Source organism: Camelus ferus, chromosome 35 (genome assembly GCF_009834535.1).
Source record: "Camelus ferus isolate YT-003-E chromosome 35, BCGSAC_Cfer_1.0, whole genome shotgun sequence".
Taxonomy (NCBI): Eukaryota; Metazoa; Chordata; class Mammalia; order Artiodactyla; family Camelidae; genus Camelus; species Camelus ferus.
The window spans coordinates 3,376,938-3,401,618 of NC_045730.1; the positions used below are offsets into that span (position 1 = coordinate 3,376,938).

General features: G+C 48.6%; 1 protein-coding gene across 3 annotated transcripts; it reads left to right on the forward strand.

The window, feature by feature from the left end:
* Positions 1-473: 473 nt before the first annotated feature.
* On the forward strand, positions 474-22,301 carry RBM17 (RNA binding motif protein 17). 3 transcript variants are annotated; one of them, XM_032473957.1, is made up of 12 exons: positions 474-629; positions 7,195-7,332; positions 9,440-9,556; positions 11,984-12,150; positions 13,500-13,597; positions 14,587-14,643; positions 15,635-15,734; positions 17,728-17,879; positions 18,970-19,043; positions 19,520-19,618; positions 20,689-20,761; positions 20,867-22,301. In XM_032473957.1, exons 2-12 carry the CDS (start codon positions 7,210-7,212, stop codon positions 20,968-20,970), a joined length of 1,164 nt encoding a protein of 387 aa, XP_032329848.1. In that variant the 5' UTR covers positions 474-629; positions 7,195-7,209; the 3' UTR covers positions 20,971-22,301. The 3 variants fall into 3 exon arrangements, with proteins under 3 accessions (XP_032329848.1, XP_032329846.1, XP_032329847.1); XM_032473955.1 differs by having other exon boundaries at positions 475-629; positions 15,635-15,776; XM_032473956.1 differs by lacking the exon at positions 474-629 and adding an exon at positions 5,559-5,581 and having other exon boundaries at positions 15,635-15,776.
* Positions 22,302-24,681: the final 2,380 nt, after the last annotated feature.

The following is a 24,681-nucleotide window of genomic DNA, read 5'->3' on the forward strand; positions in this document are numbered from 1 at the left end:
TGTAGATGTGAAAATCCCATTTCCTCTCCCCTCCCAACCTCTGTTACACCGACTTTAAACTGTGAGGCTGTGTAACACGCCCTTCTTTCCTGTCACCTGCACGCCGCTCCTACGGTTCCTTCGTCCTGCCCTTCATCCAGCGCGCCCCGCCCTCTCTTCTGCAGCATCTTCCCCCTTCATCTCTCCTGTTGTGATTTATTTCTGCTTTTGTGCATCTCGATGAACGGTTCTGAACTCGACCTCTGCAGCCCTGGATCAGTTCTCCTCCTGCCACCTGGGGACACAGCCAGGCTCCCCCGAGTCTGAAATGTCACAGCCTTGCCCCACCGCGACCCCTTCTGGCGGGAGAGGACGACACGGGCGGAGGGGCGGTGCGGGCGCAGTCCTCCCGCCGGCAGGGGGCGCGGCGGCAGGCGGGGCGCCGTAGACGCAAGCGCAGGGTGCCTCTCTTTCCGCCGCACGCGCCGTGACCCCGCGCCGCCGCGCGCCGCTCCGAGTCTGCGTAGAGGTTGGCGCCGGAGTGGTCCGGCCGTCGGAGGCTGACGCCGAGCGCGCCCTGCCCGCCGTCTCCGCGGCGCGTCGGCCCCGCTGCGCCGCCGCGGCCCGGGAGCGTCGGCCGGGCGGGCCGGGTAAGTGGCGCCCGGACCGGCGGGCGGGGGCCGGGGCGGGCGCGCCTCCTCGGGCGGCGCTGGAGGCGAGGCCGCGGCTCTAGGCCGCGCGGCGAGGGCGGGGGTCCTGGACCAGCCCCCGAGGCCCTGGCGCCTTCGCCTTAGGGGGCCCGGTGCCGGACCACCATCCGCGGCTCCCTTCGCGCCCCGCCGCCCCTTTCCTTTATCTGCCTCGGGTCACCGGGATCTCGAAGTCCTCCTCTCCTCTCCTTTTCTTCCCCGTCTGTTTGTTCCCGTTTCTTCTGGGCCGGAAGGTGTGTTTTTCCTCCCCTCCGTAGGTCATGTTTGGAAAAAGTTGCGGGGTCCTTTGGCAGGCCTGGATCGCTCGTGGCCATTTGCAGACCTCCGGGGTCGCGGGTGCAGAGGAAGGAAGCCGTTTCCTTCCCGGGCTGCAGAACGGGGAAGCCAGGTGTTGACATCTCTCAGAGATGGAGGTTTACCTGGACAGGCGAAGGGAGATGTGACTCCGGCATTACCTCGATCCTTTTCCTTTTGTTATGGAAACGACAGGCCAGCCAAGAAACTAGCACCACTTGAAGGGCTGGAGCACTCAGATTTATTATGCCTGCAGGCTCACAGGGGCTTCTGCTCCGAAGCTCTGAGCCCCTCCAAGACGTGTGCGTGCGGTTTCATAGGGTTAATTACAAGCTTGGGGTATTCGGCCAATAGGCATTGTACAGCTTTCGTAGCATCATTATCACAAAAGCAGAGGCAGGAAGGCAGCAGACTGACGTTCCAAGGACAGATATGTCTCTCTGAAAATTTAGCTGGCTAGCAAAAAAAAAAAAACATGAGCAGGGAATCAGCAAACCCACACTTACTAACTTAAATTTAGGAGTTAGCCTAGCAGAACTCAGATTAGTAATCTGACACTTGTTAAACTTAGATTTACAAGTAGGCCCAGCCCGGCTTTTCCTTCACACTTTTAAAGCGGTGTTTTAGCTCTGACGTCCAATCACCAGGCATTTTTTTTTAGCATCTCCCTTTGCCCAGACGAGGTGTTAGGAACAGCGGGTGCTAGATAAATAAGCTTCTGTCCCTATGCTCTGTAAGTTTAGTTTGCAGGGGAGCAAGCATGAAAACCTGTACTGGGGTTGACCCGAGGGACTTGAATGGGGTCTGGAAAGGCTTCCAAGGGCCAATGAGGCTTATGACTAAGTCCTGGTGGTGTTTTGTTAGATGTGCAAGATGGGGGAAAGGTTCCCTGCAGAGGGAATGGGTGTAAAGATAGCAGGGGTGAAGCACCGTAGTGCATTCTGGAAATTGCAGGAAAGGCAGAGAGGTTTGAAGAGGGGTAGTCGGGTCAGACCAAGAAGGTTCTTGGGGGAGTCAGTAGAGCCGTGGAAGGTGCTTATCACTAGAGCCAGGCAGATGCGGGGAAAATAGGATATTCCGGGCAAAGGCCAAGTCCCATACATACTCAGGTGGACGAGGACTGTGTCTCCGGCAACAGGTGGGGTTTTTAAGGAATGCAGCTCAGTTTCCACGATTTGAGGGGATAAAGGCCCCAGACAGTTTGATTATAATAAGGAATTTTAAGGAATATTGGGTATTAGTAACTTAAACTGAGAGTGTTTTGTTTTTAGAACTTTTATTAAGAAAGGCGTGGTGCACAGGTTGGAATAGAGAGCGCAGGTTGTGAGTGAGGCAGCAGCAGAACAAGGTGTAATGGGAGCGTTGACCCTAAAGAGGTGTTCTGATTGTGGGGTTCTGTGAGCGCCAAGGGTAGCCTTTATGGAAAATAGGAACCTGGAAAATTGCCGTGTGTCCCCAAAGGTAATGTTATACAGTGGGTTTCTTTTTACCGGCTTGTTTAAAATTACCTTCCGGGAGCAAATGACGGAAGGCTAGTATTCATCCCCCAGGTTTTCCGTGATAGTGCAAAGTGAAGTTCTCTCACCTGCCTAGCCCGCAGGGGACTCGCGGGCTTTGTGTCCAGTGCACTCCAGCCTGTGGCGCTTTGGTAGCAATAGAGTGTGTGAGAGTGGATGGAGACACTGACCTGTGACGAGGTGTTAGAGCTGGGGGCACAGGGAAACATTTAAGTTCTTCAGGAAGTCACGAATGTTGCGCATGAAGCAGGTGCCTCGTATCACCTGTGTATTTTGTGGACATCGACAAGCACCGCTCTCATGGTTCCCTTCCCGTTCCTTTCTGTATGTGCAGCGCTTCACATGTTCTGTAGGCTCATTTTTGATTTATGAGACATGAATATCTATTTAGTGATTAAAAAGTCCTTTTCTTGCCAAGCCTCCTTCCTCAGGTGCTCAGAACTCAGACCTTGACTCATTTTCAGTTGTATGATGGAAGTAGTTTTTCTCCCATTGATTGTGTATAAAAAGTTTGCCATGCTTATCTCAAATCTGCCCACCACAAGTTAAGTCCCTGAAAGGCAGATCTGCAGATCGTACTGTTCTGTAATAATGTGACTTGGGTAGGTGCTTTAACGTTTTCCACTCACTCACTGATGCATTTAGAAAATACTTACGAAGCACTTCCAGTGTTCCAGGCATGATGCTAAGCTAAGGATATAAAGATGAAGGCAGAAATGGCCCGTACCTGTGAGGGGCTTACGACACAGGAAGAGATGGAGGTGCCAGCCAGACAGCGTAACATGCGAGTGTGTTCAGGGGAGACAAGCCTGAGGTAGTTTAATGTGGGGGAGTAGTCACCGAAGGCTTCAGAGATGCACTTGAGAGATGAGTGGGTGGGCTGCTTCTGCAAAGACACCTTCCATGTTCTTTTTCTGCCAGTTCCATGTGTTTTAAAAATACTTTGCCAGCTTATGTAGAATCTTGAAAAGTCATTTTTCTGGCAGAAACATGTTCGCTGTGTTTCTTTTTAAGAAAAATAAAAACACATACATGGAAAATGTGTTAATCAAAGGACGGTGTGACCATAAAAAAGAAGTAAATAGAAGGTATTTTAAAGATGTTACAAAAATCGGTTGTTTGTATTTGTATCATTTGATTCTGGCTTCTTAAGGTATATGCAAATGTTGGAAATAGTGCTACTTTTTTACTACCTGGCACCAGACTTCATGAAATAAATGTGTTATGTCATCTGAAAGCATCTCAGCATTGATTAAGCTGAGGTCCTAACAGAGTCTTGTCAATGCACTTGTTACATTTCAGTGTTTGCTGTGGAGAAAATGAATGAATCGACGGCGGTATGTTTATGACGCTTAAGGCAGGTAAAATAAAGTTGTACGCACCTTTTAAGGAATAGATGTAATAAAACTTTCTGTGAAATAAGGTTATATAATAGGAGGAAAGCAAGGAGTTAATGCAAATGGGCTTTCAGGTTGTTGCTCACCCCTGGCGAGATCATGTGACTGGAACGGGGCCACGTGGGTTGAGTGTGGTTTCTTCTCCAGATCCTGTGGTGTTTTGGGTGGTGAATTCACTGGTGCTTGTAGCATTGTAGTAATTAATCAAAGCAGGCCCTCCATGTGCAGATGGATGACAAGGGTGTCGTTGCTGTGGTTAATCCAGGTCTCTGAATTTGGAGGTCAGTGACAAGGAGAAACATGAAGAGAGCTCTTCTGCATCCCCGTGGTGCGGAGACCTGATTTATAGGCTCTACGTTCCGGAAGGCGAGCAGGTGCAGCTACGGTGATGTCAGCTCCTAATATTTAAAAGTGTTTTTGAGGGTTTTGAGAACAGGAACAAGGAACTTTAAATGAACATTAGATTTTGCTGCATAATGACTTCCAGAGCTCACAGAGCCAGGCAGATTGAAGGAATTGTTGGCAAACCAGCTTCAGTCTAGACTGGAGTCAGAGAAGTGTGGTCTCGTGAGGCCTCAGCAGCTCAGCGGTGACAGCTTTGTGAGGTGGTGGTTCTCTGCTGGAGTTCGCAGTTTGTGGCACTGCTTGATGGTTTAGCCCTGACGCTTGGGAAGACGTTTCTATCAAAGTTTGCCCTTCCAGGTAGGACCACGTCCTAGCAGCCTGTTACCTCACATGCCTCCCCCAGTGCTGCTTCTCCCCGCCTTTTACTTTTTCTTTTCTTTTTCTTTACTTTTTATTGTGGTAAAATACACTTTGCATTTTTAGCTGTTGTTAAGTGTGCAGCACTGTTTGTGACCACTAGCATCTTCCAGCTCCCAGACCTCTTGCCTCCTCTTTCCCTTCCTAGTGGAACCCGTGGGCGTGCTGTGGTCTTGCTGTGATTTGTGTGGCTAAATAGAATTTATTTAATAGTAATATTTCAGCAAATGTCTATTAAATGCTTACTCTGTGCCAGAAGTTGGAATTGCAGAAATGAATAAGCTGGTGTTTTCCCTTCATAGTTTAGTGGGCGTTTGGTTACTCTGTTTCCAGTGGTACTAATGTTATTTGTAAATATCTTTTTTGATAAGTCCTCAAACTTCTTATGAAGAAATTTAGGGGGACGTACTGTGGAGGTAGGTTTGCAGACAAACTTTGGTAATTTATGTTTGTAATTTCTCAGAGGCTTTGATGTTTATACTTGTTTCCCAGAATGTGTCGTTCTTTTGCTTTCAAAAGAATAAAGATAAAGCAAATGAACCATAGTTTGTTTACTGGCTTTGGCTTGGTGGCCAGTTGAATGAAGAGGGCCCCAAAAAATTAAACTAGGAAAGATGAAAGATGCGTGGCCATTTCTGAAGTTCTGTTTTGAGACTCGTAATACAGGTGACCTGTAAACGACGTGTGGGTTTGGGGCCCCCACCCTCTCGGTGTGGTTGAAAACCCAAATAGAACTTTTCGGTTGGCCCTCCGTATCCACAGGTCCACATCCACAGATCCAGCCAACGCGGGTGCTGTACTTCCGGGGTACTTGCTGTTGGGAAAAGCCACATACGAGTGGACTTGTGCGCTTCAGACTGGGTTGCTCAAGGGCCGGCTGTGCTAAGCTGGGCGTTCGGCCTTGCTCCTCTTTGCTGTTGCTGTGAGTTTTTCAGCTAATGTGAACTTTAAGGGTATGCCTCTAGACAGGAAGGAGTCGTTCTGAACACCAGGTAGGCTGGGGGCAGGAGCGTGAAAGCCTTGGGGCTCTTTGGTGCAGCTCTTCCAAAGCTTCGTCGATCAGAAATTTCTGAGGGGATGAATGGGAGGGGTTTGCAGATGGAGCTTAACTATGCAGTCGGCTCAGTTTCCTCTTCTGCTCTAGGGCGATCATTGATCTTAGTTCTGGGGTGGAGCAGTGACCTTGACCAGCTGGAGCTAGGTTTTCATGGGGTTTACAGTGTGCATTAAAATAGTAGCATCTGATGTGGACGCCAGGGCATTCCCTACAAAACTTTGGAGATGTGATCGTTTTTTCAGCCATGCTTGGTTAAGAAATGGAATTCGTGCATTTTTCTTCATTTAGCCTCAGCGACTTGAGTTTAACGGGACAAGGTATGGCCGGGGTCCTGAGTGAAGTGCTCACGTTGTCTGGCACTGGAGGTGGTGGCCGTCCCCATGGGCCTCACTCTAGGAAAGCCTCTGTCCTTCCCGCCGCGCCGTGGGGGTGCGGGCCGGGAGTGGTCACAGGAGCCTTGAGGAGAGGGTGGAGGCTCCTTGAGCTTCCGGGGACTCATTGGAGCTGTCAGCCCTGTACCCTGGGCTCTGCTTCCCTCTGCCCTGCTTCTGTGCCGCCTTGGGGCCTTTCATTTAGAAATCAGAACTGAGCTTGTAGGCAGTCTGGGGGTTCAAACGTTAAGGAAGGGAAGAAACTACGAGAAGCGGCCGCAGCTTCGTGGGGCCGACTTCCAGGCCGAGAGCTGCTCTGTTCAAAACCAGAACAGCTGTTCTGAGGGAGTGAGGTGACACCGCCCTTCGCCCAGTCCCCCTCTGCCCTGGTCTGGGCTGTAATGGGGGCCTGGTCCTCAGCTTCTGCAGCAGATACGGCATTAACAGTAGATTGTTGATTATCTCTTTGTAATCAGCGTCATTAGGTTACACATTTCTGCTTGTTGGGATCAAGGAAGGGTATTAATAAGATCAAGCCCTCGACTCTCCTGCCAGCAATCATAATTTATGAAAATACGCCATCTGTGAGATCATTTCTTTTTCTTCCTATTTGTAGGCATATATTTAAATTTTTTGTTATTAAAGGGCAGTCAAAGAAAGTTAATTAACAGTACTAAGTCAGCCTGGTAATTGGTGTTTTTGTCAGGCATCTCCTTTTTGCTACTGACAAAAAAGAGACCTTTTAAAAAATCAGTTATGTGTAATAACAATGCCCTGAGTCCAGAACTTCTATCTTACCTCATTCTGTACCATCGAACGGAATGGTCTCCCTCATGAGTTACTTGACCACATGATTTATATACAGGAAAATTCATTCAAGAGGTGTATTTTTAAAATAATACACCGCTGTAGCTCTGTGTACTAGAAAGGACGCTGACGGTGATATCAGGCGTCTTGGCTTCTGTCACTAAATGCTCCTGGACCAGGTGATCTCTTCAGAAACCGTTTACCTCTAAAATTCCGTGATGCTGCATTATTTTAACATGGAAAGGTTGGAAATTTACTACGTTTTTGCATTCTTTAAACCCTCCCCACTCTGCCTCTCAGCATTAAACCGAGAAGATGTCGCTGTACGATGACTTGGGAGTGGAGACCAGCGATTCAAAAACGGAAGGCTGGTCCAAAAACTTCAAACTCCTCCAGTCTCAGCTGCAGGTGAAGAAGGCAGCGCTCACCCAGGCCAAGGTAAGATGAGGGCCCGTGTGGAGCAGGCGCCTCCCCGGGGTGGAGCGAGTTGGGCTTAGCCCACTCCCCTGCCTCTTTCTTGGATGGGTGGGGTTAAACATTTATGGACGGAGAGGCTGGGGTCCTGGAGGGAGACCACTTCCTTCTCCCAGCTCCTGGGACTGGGCCTGTTGCCGGGGGTCGGGGGAGAAGAGCAGGTCTCTCTGTTTCCGGCGGTGATGCTGGTTTTCAAACTCCAGTGTGCCTAAGGCTGAGGGTTCGGTTAACACGCCATGTAATACCTAGTGTTCTGGTAGATTCTGTTTCTGGGTTGGGGCCTGGGGAGTCTGCATTTTTAGGGAGCAGTCCTGCTGTTTGCTGTTGGTCTGGAAGCCGCGCTGTGAGAAGGAAGCTCCGCGGTAATTCCTGAGCTGTCATCACGGGCGCAGGTTACGCAGGCTCGGAGGGGCTGAGACTGGGTCAGGGTGTGTGGGCTGGGCTGGTGGTCTTTGTTCCTGCTGTATCATGTTGGGCGCAGGCAGCATCCTTGACCTCATTCACCGTGTACAACATTAAAAATACGGTTGTCCACTGGGTATTTGATGTTAAAATATTACTGTCCAGTCTTCAGGGATGAGAATGATGCTGTGGTTTGCTGATTGTTTCGGAGCACGTGTCCCTGCTGGAGGCTGTATCCCCCTAAATGGGGCAAGTACTGCTTCTAAGTGGTGAAAAAAACTCTTGCACTTCTGATGTATAAAGCACAGGTATACATAAAGTACATCAACAGTTACAGAGTGAACATTGGTATTATAATTTCACAGGTAGAGAAAAAATGTAAAAGGTTCCTCGAAGGAGGAAGTAATAATGAAAAAAAGTTGAGAAGAACTGCTTTAGAGATACATATTGAAATATTTACTGATAAAATGATAGAATTTCGGGGATTTACCTTAAAATACTCCAGGCTGGGGCGGGGGGGTTAGGGATGGGCGTGAAACAGAATTTGCTGAGAGTCCGTGGTTATTGGAGCTGAGTTACAGCGGCGTAAGAATCAATTGAGGATTCTCCTTAATGTAATGTTGAAAATTTCCATAATAAATGTTTTCTTAAAGTTGGAATGTTTTCTTTCCCTTCACTCCGTACAACATAAATACTGGAGTGTTTACCTCTGATTTCTCAGTACTGTAGAAGGTTCTTAGGGTCAGGATGCCCCCAGGTAGAGCAACACTGCCGTAAAGTTTAAATTTGTCTTGTCAGTTCTGTTGATTAGGGTTTTTGTCTTTTTCATCTATCATTACCAGATTTGAATTTTTTTATGTCAATACTGTTTCTTTTTAAAGAGAGAGAATTTTGTCTTTTTAAAACAAACTCTTCCTACATGAAAGGAAGATTAACAAAACCCCTTTTTTTGTTTGTTTGTTTTAATTTTGTTAAGTTGGTTTAATTTTTTAAATCTTTCATAGGTTTCATGTAACTTTTGCTTTGCACATAAGGTATATAAATAAGGCTTTATTTTCTAATGCTGACACCACTTCATCTATTTTATCCTTGAAGGCCTGATATTCTCTTGTAAAATAACTGGCTCCTGGGAACAGTTCTCATACTTACTAATGTAAGCTCAGTTAGACTGTGAGTGGACGTAACTAGTGGGCAGCCTTTGTTCAAAGGAAGATAAAACAGTAAAGTGGAAGGGAGAACACAGAGGACATACACAGCTTGGCTGTCCTGCACCGCAAGCGTGTGCCCAGGGCATGGAGCCACAGCGCTCCCTGTGAACCACCCCCACGAGGCAGCGTGTGACATGCTGCTACCGACCGGCTCTCCTGGGGTCAGAGTCAAGATCTGGCGCTTTTTTCATGTTATTTCACGTGCAAATTTAAATAAAAGTGACCAAGCTTTCTGTAAACCTTTTACAGAAATGGAAGAAATTTGTTTTGTAAAAACAAAAAGACTGAGGAAACTAGTATATGATTATTGTAATAAGTGAATTAAAAAGCTGCTGTTGTAAGATGATTTTACTTATATCTGAAAGATTTATTATAGAAATCCCCCCAGAAGCTTTGTTACAAACAGTATGAGTTTTAATTTGAAGCCCCAGTATAGCTTTGTTGTTTTTTGATGATTTTAGAGTCAGAGGACAAAGCAGAGTACAGTCCTTGCCCCCGTAATTGACCTGAAGCGGGGCGGCTCTTCAGATGAGCGGCAGATCGTGGACACCCCGCCGCACGTGGCTGCTGGCCTCAAGGTACGTGGGCCGCCCTCCTCCCGCCGCCCCCGACCTGGGTGGGATCTGTGGCTTCCCCCAGGTCGTGCTTTGCACCTGTCACTCCCAACACTTCTCCTCAATGGGCCTTTGCAATCTGGTCAGTATCGTTTTCAATTTAAGTTTTACTTTTATTTTATCAAATTTAAAACATTTATCTGTTTAAAGTAAAATGGTTAATTATAGAAAAATCAGGAGCTGGAGATACGCAAAAAGAAAAACAAACGACTTCAATCCTACCCTCCAGAACTTAAAGACTTTCTGTTCTGGAGTGCCTTTCCATCCTTTGCCTCCTCTGCCTCTGTTCCCTGACCTGCTTTTCTAAGTATGTGTGACTGTCCGTCTGTGTCAGGAAGTGTAGGACCACGTGCCCATTGTGACGGCTTCGCTGCGCCTGTTGTAGGTGTGCTCGCTTTAGTTCGCGTAATGCTGAATCTGTGTGGTTTCTCGTTTCTAGCTATCAAAAAGAATTTTAGTGCTTATTGTTTTTATTGTGGATTAGAGTGGAGAAAGGGGTTTTAAAAAACAACAGCAACAATTCTGCCCCTCTGGCCTCTTTTATCCCAGTGATTGTACAAAAGCTTGAAAACAACAGACAGACGCGGTCAGCTCTGTCAGTGGTTAGTGAGGGTGAGGAGGATCCGGACAAGGGTAGCTCAGAATCGTGGTTAAAAGTATACAAAACGAGGCAGAAAGGAATTCAATATGAACTGTAGTTAAGGTCACACCCACTCTTCAGGCACATCTCCGCGTCCCTGGGACACTCACATCACAGGCAGAATAGTAACTAACACACAGCACCACGCGCACGAACTGCTTGGTGAGAAATGACCGGAAGGTTAGTGATGGGCAGCCTGCGCTAGTGCTCCTCCTCCTTAGCAAGGCACTCCCCCTCCCCGACCCCACCCCCAGGCAGGGCCCCTCCCTCCTCATTTAGGGGCTCTGTCCTCACGCCCTGGCTGCTTGCCCAGCAGGCGTTGGCTCTGAAGCATGCGGGGCGGGCGCAGCTGAAGCTCTTGGTGGGGTTTCTTGGCCCGAGGCGCTGGTGCTGCTCCTGCAGCTGGTCGTCCCGAGGGGAAGTTTTTTGAGGATTCTTGGTCATTTCACATTTCCCCCCGCAGATTCTCTGCCTAATTTCTTCTTGGTCCATCTAATCAGAAACTGGTTAATCGTCTTCTGTTGCTGTGTGTTGACTCTGGAACCTATAAGATTGCCCTCTGCATTTAATCAGTAAGCATTTTTCTTGTTATGAAGCCAGTTTTTAATTGTAAAGTCCTCCCATCAGGTGAGCACGTGGTGATTTGCACAAGTATTTCCTCACTGGAGCCAGTGACGCTCTCATGAAACCTCTACAGGCAGCTTCCTCTGCGTTTAGTTGTTTTGTTAGGCCAGGTTTCCCGAGGTGGCACTAGGAGGGTCGCTCACTTCTGCGACCAGTTTGTTCTGGTGCTGGCCTGCTTCCGGCAGAGCTGTGTCAGGGAGCAGTTTCCCTTGCAGCGTGGGAGCCTTTGGGTTTTCCCGCCCTCCCCAGCACTGGGGATTAACATTCAGTCTAATAAAGTGAAGCAGGCTGCTTTATTCTCCATAGCATGTGGAAGAGGATGCTTCATTGTTGAACTCAGCAGGGTTTAATACAGTGAAAGTTGTTTGTTAGATTCTGATATGACAGAGTGTTAACCTCCATGCTGCTGGGGTGTTCTCTGATTTAGAACCTTTGTGATGGCAATGTTCTGTAAATTGTATAGAAGAGAAACACAGAATGTTGTCATCTTATCCTGACTTAGTGGACCTTAAAAAAATGAATGACGATGTGGGGGAAATTACATTCCCCTGCGCCAGACTCGGCATCTGATATGCAGCCTGCCCGGGAGGGGCGTGTATTCCAGAGGACCCAGAGGGTTTTGCAGGGCCCAGGAGGATGCTTTCTGCCTTTTTTCTCTCTTTTTTTTTTTTAAGTCTTAATATGTCATGTCTACATGTAATCAGAACCTAAAGTTACTCTGTTAAATGATCACGAGAATGATTGAGTTATTCATGAGTTTTTTGATAAGTTTTCATAGATGTGTGTAAAAACATTCAGTGTTTACTATAAACAATCAAATTAACTGCTTAAAATTTTAGGTGGTGGCAGCTTGTTTAAGAATTCCAGGAAAATGCTATAGGGTGTTTATGGGATTAATACTGAACTAAGAGGTGGAATTCCTGATCATGTTCTGCTGCTCCCGGGGTAGGCGTGTGGCCACGTCAAGCCACTACACCTCCCCAGGCATCGTTCCCACACCTGTGAAACAGGAGCAGACAGGTGGTCTTCAGGGCCCTGCTAACCCTCATATTCGTTGACCTTAATTCTGTGAATAAAATTCTAAGACAGAAGATGACACTTACTTTGGCGTTCTTTTCCCTCCTCAGGACCCCGTTCCCAGTGGGTTTTCTGCAGGAGAAGTTTTGATTCCCTTAGCCGATGAGTATGATCCCATGTTCCCTAACGATTATGAGAAAGTAGTGAAGCGCCAAAGAGAGGAGCGGCAGAGACAGCGGGAGCTGGAGAGACAGAAGGAAATAGAAGAGAGAGAGAAGTAAGCCTCGTGTGGGCGTGGGGATGTTTTGTGTTGGGAGAATTCACTCTCTGTGAATGAATGAGCTTTCGCGCTCTCTGGAAGGCCGAGTGAGTTTGGTGGCTGATCTGAGCTGTCATCAGGAGTCAGATGTGCAGCCGTGACATCCCGCCACCAACACAGGCTCGAGAGCGCGCTTCACGTGTAGATGAAGAAAACCTAGCGTGTACATTTTGGGTGAGTTCTTGGAAAAGTAACTTAGAAACTGATATTGAATAATAGGGCTTTTTCCCTATGCTATGACTATTAGAATCATAACTATTTAAAATTCTTAAGCCAAGAGAAATAAAAATGCCATATGATATTGCTTGTATGTGGAATCTAAAAAAAAAACCCACGCAAATGAACTTACCTATAAAACAAACAGACTCACAGCATAGAGGACAAACATGGCTACCATGGTAAAGAGGGTGGGAAGGGATAAATTGGGAATTGGAAAATTGCACCTCCTGGGGAGTGATGGAAAGGTTAGCTGTCTTGATTGTTATAGTGGTTTCATCGGTGTGTACATCTATCAAAATTCATCAAACTGTACATTTGAAATATGTGTAGTTTACCATACAGGAACCATACCACAACGAAGGTGTTAAAAAAAAAGCTACCCCCCCAAAAAGGAAAGATAGGTTAAAACATTTTTTTTAAATAAAATACTTGAAACGTTATTCGTAACTCTTACTGCTTTTGGGCCAGAGAGAGTTTTAAAAAATTCATATACATCCTTCATGTTCTTTGAAAGTACGAGTCACAAGGATTTATACAAAAAAATTTGTATTTCTTCTTTTAAAAATACTGAAGGGGGGAGGGTATAGCTCAAGTGGTAGAGCGCATGCTTAGCATACACGGGGTCCTGGGTTCAATCCCCAGTACCTCCTCCAAAATTAAATAAACCTAATACCCCCCACACTCCCCCCAATATATTGAATACTAGTTACTAGTTATATAAAATACTAATATATTGTTCCTCATTATTTATTGAATCATTTCATGAAATGAAATCATGTTCTAGGGAATTAAAATTACTTAATTAACTATTACCTATGTTGACTTGCTTTAAAATTGAAAGGTAAATATCAAGGAAACCTTTTTCTTGCTATTTACATTCATATATTCATTATATTAATATTTGCAAATTCATATTAAATTTGTTCAGTTTATCTTGCGGGTTTTTCTCACTTCTCATACTTCTGCTACTTTAGTCTTTAACCGTTGTTTGCATGGGGCACCCCCCCACCCCGCAAAAAAAAAAAACCGGGTCAAGGTGACGACCCTGCGTTGGTCTGTGATGAACTTTGTTTTCTTGGTTGTCACAGGAGGCGTAAGGACAGGCATGAAGCTAGCGGGTTTTCAAGGCGCCCAGACCCAGACTCTGATGAAGATGAAGATTACGAGCGAGAGAGGAGGAAAAGAAGTAAGGCATGAACGTGGATACTGTGTCTCAGACCCGGGCCAGTTCTGCCATTTACTGTCATGCTCGTTTAGATCAGCAGTTCAGTTGCCACTGATTTGGGTAGTTTTTTCTCTGGAATCCCAGCCCCCTGTATTTGCATAACAGTTTTAATTTACATTAGGTTTTCACATATATTCTCCTTTGGGTTTCCCAACCACTTTCTAACATTTCCTTATTGGACACTTTGAGCACCTTAAAATAGACACACAGGCTTGTCTTTACCCGCAGCCTAGTCACTTGCACCTGTTCTCTGAACCTAGCTGCGTTTCTGTGAAGAACAGCTCTGAACTGAGAGTCAGGGCGCTTGTTTCCTGTTAACCTCGATGCTTGTACACTGGCCTTAGGGGAATTTCTTCTGTGAAACAGTTCATGCTGGTGCAGCGGGGTTTTGTAATTGGTTTTTTAATTTACATTTTATTGTTTTTGGATTGTTTTGTTGGCGATTAGGTTATAATACATATGTTAGGGCTTTTACTTAGTGAAAAATTCCCTCTGTGCTCTGCTCAGGTTTTCCCTGGTTGTCAGGGAGCAGATGGAGTCTCTACTCTGGCTCGTCTTTGTCCACCATTCTGTGTCCCGGAAACGCTAAACAGGGGTGGTGCTAACACAGAACGTTTCTAAACAGACCTTCAGTTCCAGTGGTGCGCAGCTTGGAAAGGAGCGTGCCGTGCCGCAGGGCGCTTTGGCGCCGCGGGGAGCTGGGTTTGCTGGGTCCCTGCCTGCTAGCTCTCCTCTGTTGGTTTCTCAGCTGGAAAGTGGAAGCAGTCCTACCTGCGGCTACATTTTTAATCCTGGGTTCAGATGCTGAACTTTTCCGATGTCAGCGGCGGGGTGGAGTAGCAGAAGTCTTTCCTTTTTTCTTTCTTTGGGGGTTGGTGCGATGTCACAGTCCTCGAGAGTCTGGAGCTTGAACATTTTGCCTCCTTTAATCGTGGGATTTATTTTCACAGGTATGGGCGGAGCTGCCATCGCACCCCCCACCTCTCTCGTAGAGAAGGACAAGGAGCGTACGTACCTGTTTCTTGCCCTCGCGTTCAGAGACACAGCCTTAGCCCAGTCAAGGGACCCTCTGGAACCTCTGACCACGCCTTGTGCTTCACAAGTTTTTATGCCAGGCTCTGAGGCATGGGTTTTTCTACAGTGCAATGCTTCTTTTGTTTGTTTTTTAACATAACTTACTTCATTTTCTCCAACATTTCGTATTTGGAGTTCGGTTAAAACAAACAATAGCTTGGTTTACTATTTTTGTGCTCAGCAGTCTAGAGGCTGTTAGGTCCGTGACCGTCCACAAGGTGGCAGCACCTCCCCGGGTTAGATGTGTTTCAGGGCACAGTGTGCATTTACGAGGTTGCCCCATGGGTCTTCTCCCGTGATCCCTTCCGGAGTCTTGGGGTTGGGTTTGGACGTTGATAAATCATTTGGCTCGTTTTCCTGCCCACGGGGTTCAGCCATCCCTGAACTGCCCCAGGAAATGTGCGTTTTACCTGTTGCCCTGTGTGCTGTCCTTTTAGAAGGAAGATGAATCAGAAACCCCGGGAGGGATGTAAGGGGGGGGGCAGCTCAGGGATGCAGCGCGCGCTCAGCATGCACTGGGGCCTGGGTTCAACCCCAGCGCCTCCTCTAAAAAGCACTAATAAACAGAGAGCCAACATTTAAAACCTGTTGGCCAGTGTCTTCTGCGTGAAAATACCTGGCAGACCGCGATCCCTGCCGTCCTGGGGGCGGGGCCCCGTCTGGGTCTTCTTCAGCCTCCCTCGCTGGCTCTGGTGTGTAGCGAGGGTTACAGATCGCTGCGCTGGCGTTTGGCCCCTCCCCTCAGAGGCCTTTACGGTCTGCTAGGCAAACGGGGTCATGAGATTAGCATCTTAAGACAGACGCACAGACTGCTGTGGGAGTCGGAAGGGGTGGATGGGATCTGCCGGGGTACACAGAAAAATCTGAGTGCAGCTCAGGACTCGCTTGTAGCGTTGTGCTGACCTGTTCTGTTCCATCCCGCAGTGCCCCGAGACTTCCCTTACGAAGAGGACTCCAGACCTCGCTCGCAGTCTTCCAAAGCTGCCATCCCTCCCCCCGTGTACGAGGAGCAGGACAGACCCAGGTCCCCGACTGGCCCCGGCAACTCCTTCCTCGCCAACATGGGGTAATTAACGGTCCAGGTGCTCTCACCTCGGCAGGTTCAGGAAGGACGGAACCCCGCGTGAGGCGCTGTCAGCCCCCTGAGGCGACGCGCTGTGTCTGACAGCGCGTGCAGGTCAGGTTTGTGTGTCCCGCACACACACAGCCTCCCTGAGGGCCAGGGCTTGAGTTGCAGGGAGCGACCGCAGCGTGACACTGTTATGTTTTGTGCAAGACGTAAGGCCTTGTGATGGACGTGTTGAGTGATGTAAGTGCTGCACGTTATATTCTCCAGGTAGGAACAGCTTTTGATAATCGTGTGTGTTTGCTTTCACAACACGCGAGGGCAAAGTTGCTCCCTGTGAAGTGGAGCTGGTTTGCTCTGTGGTCAAAGGTGGAAGGCGTCTCACTCCCTTGATGAACGGCCTTTGCTTTGAGGTCATGGCTCTGCGCCTCTAGGCCCAAAACTCAGCCATTTTAACTGTAATTAGACGTTTGTTTGCTGGCATATGAAGATCAGTTTCAAGGTTGACTTTCAGTTGGGGCTTGTAATTTTTTTAGGCCTCACTGGATTTGGCCTGCGTTTTGATTGCAAGAGTGCTTTATGTTGTTACTCTGACCTTCTCGGGCTGCGAGGGGCTGTCGGGTGAAGCAGTGCTGTGCTGAGGCCTCCGTCCTGTGTCCTCCAGGGGGACTTAGAAGGACGCTGCCGGTGGGGGAGCTGCTGTGACCTGGCAGTCACGCGGGCCTGCCCTCCCTGCGCTCGCGCGTCGGTCCTTCGCGCCCTCAGTGAGGTCGGGTTGGAGGAGGGACCACAGGACCGTTTGAGTTTCTCGCCTTCTCAGGAGCCACTGTCTAGGCCTGCGCTGGTCTCCGGTCGCTGCTGGCTGCGGGTGGCTGTTAAATTAACTGAAAATGAATACAATTTAACATGCATTTCCTCAGTCACACTAGTCTCATCTCATATGCTCAGTAACCTCACAAGGCTAACAGCTGCTGTCCTGGACAGTGCGGGACAGTGCGGGCAGGGACCGTTTCCCTTGGCGTGGAGAGGTCTGCGGGCTGCCCCAGGGTGTGTGCTGGAGGGCACACAGATGTGAAGCCATTGGTGTTTTGTTTTTGTCTTTTTCTGCTAATGAAAAACTGACTTTTTTCTGAATCCCCTTTTAAATAGAAGTTAAATCTTTTTTATGCCCAAGGAAGATGCATTTGTAGTACAGCTCATTAGTTTTCAGTCTTTTCTTTTTATCCCTAGAGCAGCTTCTTCAAAAGAAGTTTTTAAGGAAATAACAAACGTGAAGCTGTGTAGGAGCAGTTCTGGCTGAAGCTGGGTTTGTGGTCTGGGCGCTGAGGCGCAGTGGTCGCTGGGGGGCAGCCTTGAGGCTAGGGGGGCTGCTCGCCGGGCGGTCTGGAAGCTGTGGGGGTTAGAGGAGGAGCTCCTCTGCTCACAGGCACAGGAGGAATTCTCCTTGGTGCTTAAGCCCGTTGGCCAATCTGGGCCTCAGTTTCTTAATCTCCATCTGTTAAGTGCATGGTCCCTAAGCGTCCTTTCATTTTTGAAGCTAGTTGTTGGAAACTCTGCCGTCCTATTTAGGAAAATGCAGGCATCTTCATTATATGAAACCATACTTGTTTTCTCACAGGCTCAGTTTTCAGTAGACTAGTTGTGAGCGCCGCCCCCGAGCAGACACTGGCGCCCGCGGGAAGCCTGGTGTCTCCTGAGAGGCCCTCGGGAGCCGCGGCGCTGTGGCTGGTGCCCCCGTCCTCAGAGAGTCCCGGGATGCCGGGGTTTCAGCATTCCCTTCTGTCTTCCTCCCGAACCTCCCACAATGTCCACCTCATTATATGTGGCCTCATTGGAGCCCTTGTGGAATTTACACTCTCTCTTTCCAGAAGGAGAGTATTGTGATGTGAAACCCAGTTTGTGCTCTAGCCAGCGACCTCAGGTGCAAGGCTCTGTCTCCCTCCCCCCGCAGTGGCACTGTGGCGCATAAAATCATGCAGAAGTACGGCTTCCGGGAAGGCCAGGGCCTCGGGAAGCACGAGCAGGGCCTGAGCACCGCGCTGTCGGTGGAGAAGACCAGCAAGCGGGGAGGCAAGATCATCGTGGGCGACGCCACTGAGAAAGGTGGGCCCCCTGGGGGTTCCCGGGCGGGAGCCGGGCGCGGAGGCCGTCCTGGGTGAGAGGACTCCTGACCATGAGCGTTCCAGCTCAGGGTGGTGGGCACCGGGGACCCTGAGGCTTGTCTTCATAAATAGCTCAGCTGGAGAGACAGGGAGATGAGGAGAGGCCCGGGGGAGAGAAGGACGACAAGAGACTCGGTAGGAATGAACAGCACTCGGGGAGACACCCTCACGCCCGCTGCTCCCAGGCCAGGAGCCTGGCACATGGATGAGTCGTGGTTATGTCTTCAGAGCAGGAAAGGAAGGGCCGTGGGCAGTGCGTCAGCGACTGTCTGCTGCGTCTCCGTCCTGCAGCAGTTCTGGTTTTCAGCCCTTTCATTCTAAGTGTGGTTTCTGATTTTCCCACTGATCGATTAGTCTGTGAGACTGATGTTACTTTGCAGTCTGTTGGTAGGTGATGCCTGCTTGGTGTTTTATTTTCATTTGATGGTTACAGTCTGTTCTGTGCTGAGGGCATATTGGAATGAGTCAAACGTGACTTGACATTTTAAGCAGCAGAACTGAGTTCGCGCTGAGTCAGCTTGGCTGAACGCCTTTCCCTAAAGGAGGAGGAAGACTTTCCAGGCAGCCACGTGCACGCACAGCTTAGGAGGCAGCAGCGAGCCTCACAGACTGGTACCCAAAACCGGCAGCTGCCCTGGTTTGTGGGAGTATCTGAAATTGGTCAGCGGTGGCTGCCTAGTTAACTGCTTGTTACCCTGGACTAGTGACCTTCGGCCACTGCCCGAGCCAGGACTCACTTCTGAGGGTTGTGGTCAGTGTGCTCCGTCAGCTCCTTAGGAAGTGAACCAAAGCAAAATGCAGGTAATTGGGGGTATTAAAAACGTCTAGAAATTACGGTAAATATCTACACCAAAACAAAGTGATGCTTTCATCCAGATAAGGCTGCGCTTTTGCTCAGAGGCTTGTCGGTGCTTGTAGATGACCCGAGGATGTGGGTGGCGGGGACTGCTGCTGAAATCGAATTACTCATTGTAACTCGGGCTCCGTGCTCTGGCACACCTGTGTCTGACGATGTTTTCTTGTCTCAACAGATGCAGCCAAGAAGTCGGATTCAAATCCATTAACTGAAATACTTAAGTGTCCTACTAAAGTGGTCCTTCTGAGGGTAAGAAACGGGGAGAAACCTGTTTGCCTCGCTTGGATTGTGTGTCACCCACCCTGACCTGCCCCGCACGTTTCAGCCCCACCGATGACAGAACAGTTACAGGAAACTGAAGATGGGAGTGTGGGGTCGACTCCATCGAAGACTGATGTTTTACAGGCCTCTTTGACTCATGTTTCTTTGCTAAACACAATATTTAGGACTACAGTGAGAAATCACTTTAAAATACTTGAAATTGTTAGAAATTCAGCGTGGTTTATACATTTTGATGCTTGCATAGTTGCTCTTGTAATGCTTATAAAGCTTACAGTGCATTTTTGTTTATTTTTAAGAAATAGCAAGTTTGGGGTCCTGCGGGGATGAAAATTCTCTTTGTGTTATTTGGGATTGAGAACACTTGCTATCACGAGAGAAAGTTACTTGTGCATCTCTTGTTGTGCATTGGCAAATCGCCCTTGATACTGTGTTTCTGTTTCTAGAACATGGTTGGCGCAGGAGAGGTAGATGAAGACTTGGAAGTTGAAACCAAGGAAGAGTGTGAGAAATACGGCAAAGTTGGAAAATGCGTGATATTTGAAGTAAGAGGGGCTTCTTTTGATGTTTATAACCCAAGTGACGATGGATGGTGTACAGAGCGTTTCCTCCGGACAGAGGCAGTGTGCTGCAGGTAGCATCTTGTCCTACTGCAGAAGGTGGCAGATGCTTGTCCTCAGTGACAGCAATTTCAGACATAAAGGCGAGCAGGGCCTCACGTTTTACTTGGCGAGGAGGCGTTTCATCTTGTGACTGAGGTTTAGACTCCGTGGCAGTGTGCTCAGTACTGCAGTGCCTTGGCTGTGCCTTTGGTTTCACTCATTTGGCAGGTGTTCACTGAGAGCCTCCCACATACCCAGGACCAAATCGAGAGCATTTGGGATCCAGGAAGCGTGTTGTGTGCTCGTGGTGACACGTTCAGTTGAAGAAACAACAAAGCAAACACGTGGACATAGAGCATATCTGGTTGTTAGACTCAGCGGTGTTGACTGTCTTGCAGGAGGCAAGAAAGGCCTAGGGCAGCACAAGACAGAGAAGCTCTGTGAACAGCGTCGGATGCGAGCTGGGCTGTGGAGTGCGGGGGTGGGACCTGGGCGGGAGGGGGCAGGTTTTCAGAGCGGGGTCCCTGCTTCCGGGAGACTGAGGAGGGTGCCGGTGGCCCAGTCGGGCGCGGTGGGCGTACGGGCGCTCCTGCAGCTGTGGGGGGCTCTGACAGCGCGGCTGAGGACGTCAGCTCCACCCGGGGGACGGAGGGCAGCCCTTCCATCTCCGCTTCTCCTCTCACTTCAGCTTCTCCTCCGTTTTATGGTGCAGCTTGTTGACCGCATAATGATTTATTTACCTGTCAGATGGCATCCGACCTCCAGAGGTCAGAGACGCTCTGCTTAGGTGTGTGTTCCCCGCACTTAACGTGGGGGCCTGTCACAAGCAGGTGTTCAACAGATGTTGGTGACAAACAAATCATGCTTATTTCCTTGGTATTTGACCACTCCCTGTGTGCGTATGAGGATAATTGGAATACTGACTCTGACAGAAACCACCTGTGGAGGAAAACTCACATCCCGCGACCGCTCAGGCGATGACGCCACCTGTTACGCTTTCCTTTCTTTTCCAGATTCCTGGTGCCCCTGATGATGAAGCAGTACGAATATTTTTAGAATTTGAAAGGGTTGAATCAGCAATTAAAGGTATGTTGAATTTAAAAGTTGAATTTACGATCTTAATCTTCAAAATGTGTTCTTGCCATGCTTTACAGAATACCCATCTTAACTGTCCTTTTGTTTGCCTTTTAGCTGTTGTTGATCTGAATGGGAGGTATTTTGGTGGACGGGTGGTCAAAGCGTGTTTCTACAATTTGGATAAATTCAGGGTCTTGGATTTGGCGGAACAAGTTTGACTTTAAGAACCAGAGCCCAAGTAACCCAGCAGTCCGTCGGTGCCTTGCAGGCGGAGCAGAGAAGAGCAAGAGGACAGCCGGCCTGCATGGCTGTGGGGCGCAGAGACTCTGGGAAGGACTTCTGAGATGTGTGCTGATTGGTCCCTTTTTTATTTTGTGTTTTTTTTTTTTAATATAGTATAAAAATCCTTCAAAACAAAACAAAACAAAACAAAAAAACAATCTGTGTGCCTCTCTGGTTGTTCTCTTTTTTACGGCCACTCCTGAGGTGATTACATTTTGCTAGGATTTCATGATCATTCTCAAGTGCTTCAGTGATACAGCATTTCTTGCACTAAAAAGTCTAGAAAGTTTTGGGGTATGGGGTTGTGTTACCCTTTAGTTTTCCTTTTTTTTGAGTCATTTTAATAAAACCTGCAAGTTACTGAACTGTAGCTTCATAAATTCTATAATAAAGTATCATCTTGGCGGTCTGCCAAAGGTGAAAATGTCTGCTTTCTCTAACAGAGAAATTCTTCTTATTGACTCCAGTCATAGAAAAAGCTCTTCACGACCTGAACCAAGGCCCAAGAACTGTAAACCTACCATGACCAGTTTGGATGGATCATTTTCAGTTAGGCTAAGTCGGACTGTAGAATTTGTGGTGAATTTTGGGGTATTCGGATATAGAAATCATGAATATAGCGTTTGTTTTCAGAGATTCAAGGCTAGTCATTAGCGTAGGTCAGAAATGACAGGTTAACTCAGAACCTTGAGGGTGTATCGTAAGTGTGCGCCCAACTGTGTTTTGGAAATGGTGGGTGTTATTTTGGGGTCACATTTCTATTGGCAAAATTTGCAGTAGTGTTAGTTCTCATACGTAAGTTTAAACTTTATAAAATTCAGCCACATCAGCTACTTTAAACTGTGCTGCCACTTAATAGAGTTCTGGAATTGTGAAACATCACATCGTTGAAATGCAGTGGGATATGTGGCTTAAACATTCAGCAGGGCCACAGAACAGAAACAGATGAAAATGCTCAGTGCTAACGTTTGTTGTCAGAGCAGGAGGTGTCTCCAGAATATGCCTGTGCCTGTGTTCTGTCCCTTGCTTGCCCGAATGTTGCATGTGACTTACCTGAAGTGGCACCTGCAGGACATGCGCCCGCGTTGTCTCTTTGGGTCCTTATGACTTTATTAAAAGCGTGTTGTGACCCTCCACGGGGAGAAAGCTCTCGGCATTTCTTTGCACCCATGGACTTGGTTTGGAGACATAAGGAATATTCTGACCCTTTTTAAAAAAGGATTTTCTCATGTTTTTATTTAACATAAATAAAAGAATAACATTTTCTCTTCTGTGGTTTTATTTTACTGAGTAAAATTGAATCACGACTCTGCATTTGTGATAAAAGTGCGTATGTTCTGTAAAATAAGCGTGGGTTAAAGAACATTAGGTTAAAGAATCAGATAATTGAACATTTCATGGGACGTGAGAATCAACAGTCGGCCTGAAACATAAACAGGTGGACTTAGCTCCTGAGCACCAGTGAGAGCGCCGCGTCGGGCTTCAGGTGCCTGAGTGTTCACGTGACGGCGTGGTTCAGTTCGCACGCGCCCCGGTGCCCTGCAGTGTGCTGTCCAGCTGCCCTGGTGCCTCTCGCGCTCTTGTTATGCTTCATAGCTTCATTGTTCATTTGCGTGTGGTGGCTTTTTCCACCATTCTCATGATCGACAGCCAGAGAAGTGCAGGTGACTGCCCTAGCGAGGGCACGACCGAGTGAGCGTCTCTCTCCCCAGTCCCTCTAATTAGTACTTACAGTTGCCCACGGCTGCTGCAGGCACTTGGTGCGTTGTTTGCCGTGAGTTTCCAGCATGGGAACAATTTTAAATCTGCAATGTAGTGCTTGAAAAACCTGAAATTAATTTTCAGTGTTAACTAAAATTCAAATTAACTTCAATATAAATTGAAAATTAATTAAGCTATGATATAGCCAGAAAGGTTCGGTATAATAGACATCTGGCCCACCTGAGATCTGAAAGCCCTTCCTGTGTTGGAGGGTCTCCCGTGTTCACCTGCCTCCCAACAGCCGTCCTCACACTGGTGACAATGGGCCCCACGCTGTCCAGCCTTGGGGGGGGGGTGCGTGTGTGTGGTGGGGCCACTTGTCAGGCATGGCGGTATTGGGAGCAGTTTCTGGGTGTGATTTGGGAATGTCTTTATAGAACGCCTCCACGCAGGACTGGGGCCTGTCTGGAGATTCTGTTTGCTACCTGGATTTTTGGTTTTTTTGTTTTGTTTTTCTTTTTGCTTTTTTAGTAAATTCCTTTTCTGCTTAAAGAAGCCAGAGAGTTCTCATTTGCAGCCAAGAACTGGTAAGCACGTTGGTGTCTGGAATTGCAGGTGACAAATCCTAACGGAGGAAGGAGGGCCCAGTCTCCCAGGTTCACTGGTGAAAAGTTGATGAACCTTGTTATTTGGTGGCAAAACATTTTGCCAACCTGTTACTGTACCTTAGGGTCCAGACCAGACTGGTGCTGAGGGACGGGTCAGGGAGTCTGCAGGGTCACTTCTCAGGCAGCTGTGGAGGTGCTGCCGGGCTGCGTGGGTTCAAACCCCAGTTCTGCTTACTCGCTGTGTGACCAGGTGCCTCCGCTGAGGACGGACGTGATAGTCACACCTACTTCCTAGGCTCGTCAGGAGGAGGACACATACGTGGGAAGCAGTGTCGTGGCACGGAACACGCGCAGGCTGCGAGGTCCTGCAGAAAAGCCATCATGTCCCACTAACGGGAGCTGATTCAGAAGCAGAGCAGAGCAGAGAAGGGAGCATGGCCTCGCCGAGGGAAGCCTTCTGTGCCCGGCTTGCGGTCTGAGTCGACAGAGTTGCACAATGAGTTCTGCTGGTTTGGGAAAACCTACCATAACGGACTTGCCCGCGGGGCCCGGCAGCAGCCTCAGCGGTGTGGACTGGAGGCTGTGGCCTTGCAAAACGGGATGAAAGGTGTTGCTTTCCCACATCAAGTGATGGTTTGAAGTGCCCCAGGACGGTAGCTGCAGAGGTACAGGAGGGACTGGACCACCTGGAGACCAGCTGCCGCAGGACAGCGCTCAGACCAGAGGCGGCCAGGTAAGGTCAGACGCGCGGGGCTCCGCGGCGTGCTGGGTCCCGGCTGGCCCCGCGTGGCCCGGCGCTTGCCCGAGCGCCTCTCCTTCTTAGGCCTCTGTTTTAAAGGCTGGAGCCAGGGGCGGCCATGCGACACGACTGGCCAACGAGCTCTAAGTGGCAACTGAGGTGGTTTCAGAAGTGCTTCTCACGTTCCCAGGGAGGCCACCGTGCCAAGCCTGCTGGGGACGGGAGCCCCGGTCCCGCGCCGTGGGGCTGCGGCCGTGCGGGAGGAGCCCTGTGAGCCACAGGACCGTGCTTTCTGTTGCCTGAAGGCGGCTTCTCCGCTTCCTGACGCAGTCTGTCTGCTTCCCCAAATGTGTGTGATACGTTCACAAGCTGGGGGCGAATTACTTTGCAGATAATTTTTAAAACTCACCTGTTAGTATGAAACCTTGCAGACTGTGATTTTCTCTTAATCTGCCTTTCTGCTAAGTCACCCAAACTGAAGGAGAGTTCAGCTCTTCGTTTTGTTCCAACAAGCACTTCTCTGTGAATTGCCACGTATACATAGGTGGTGTTTTTGGCACTGGGAATGAAAAAATGACAAGGTAGTCATCTTTGCTTTC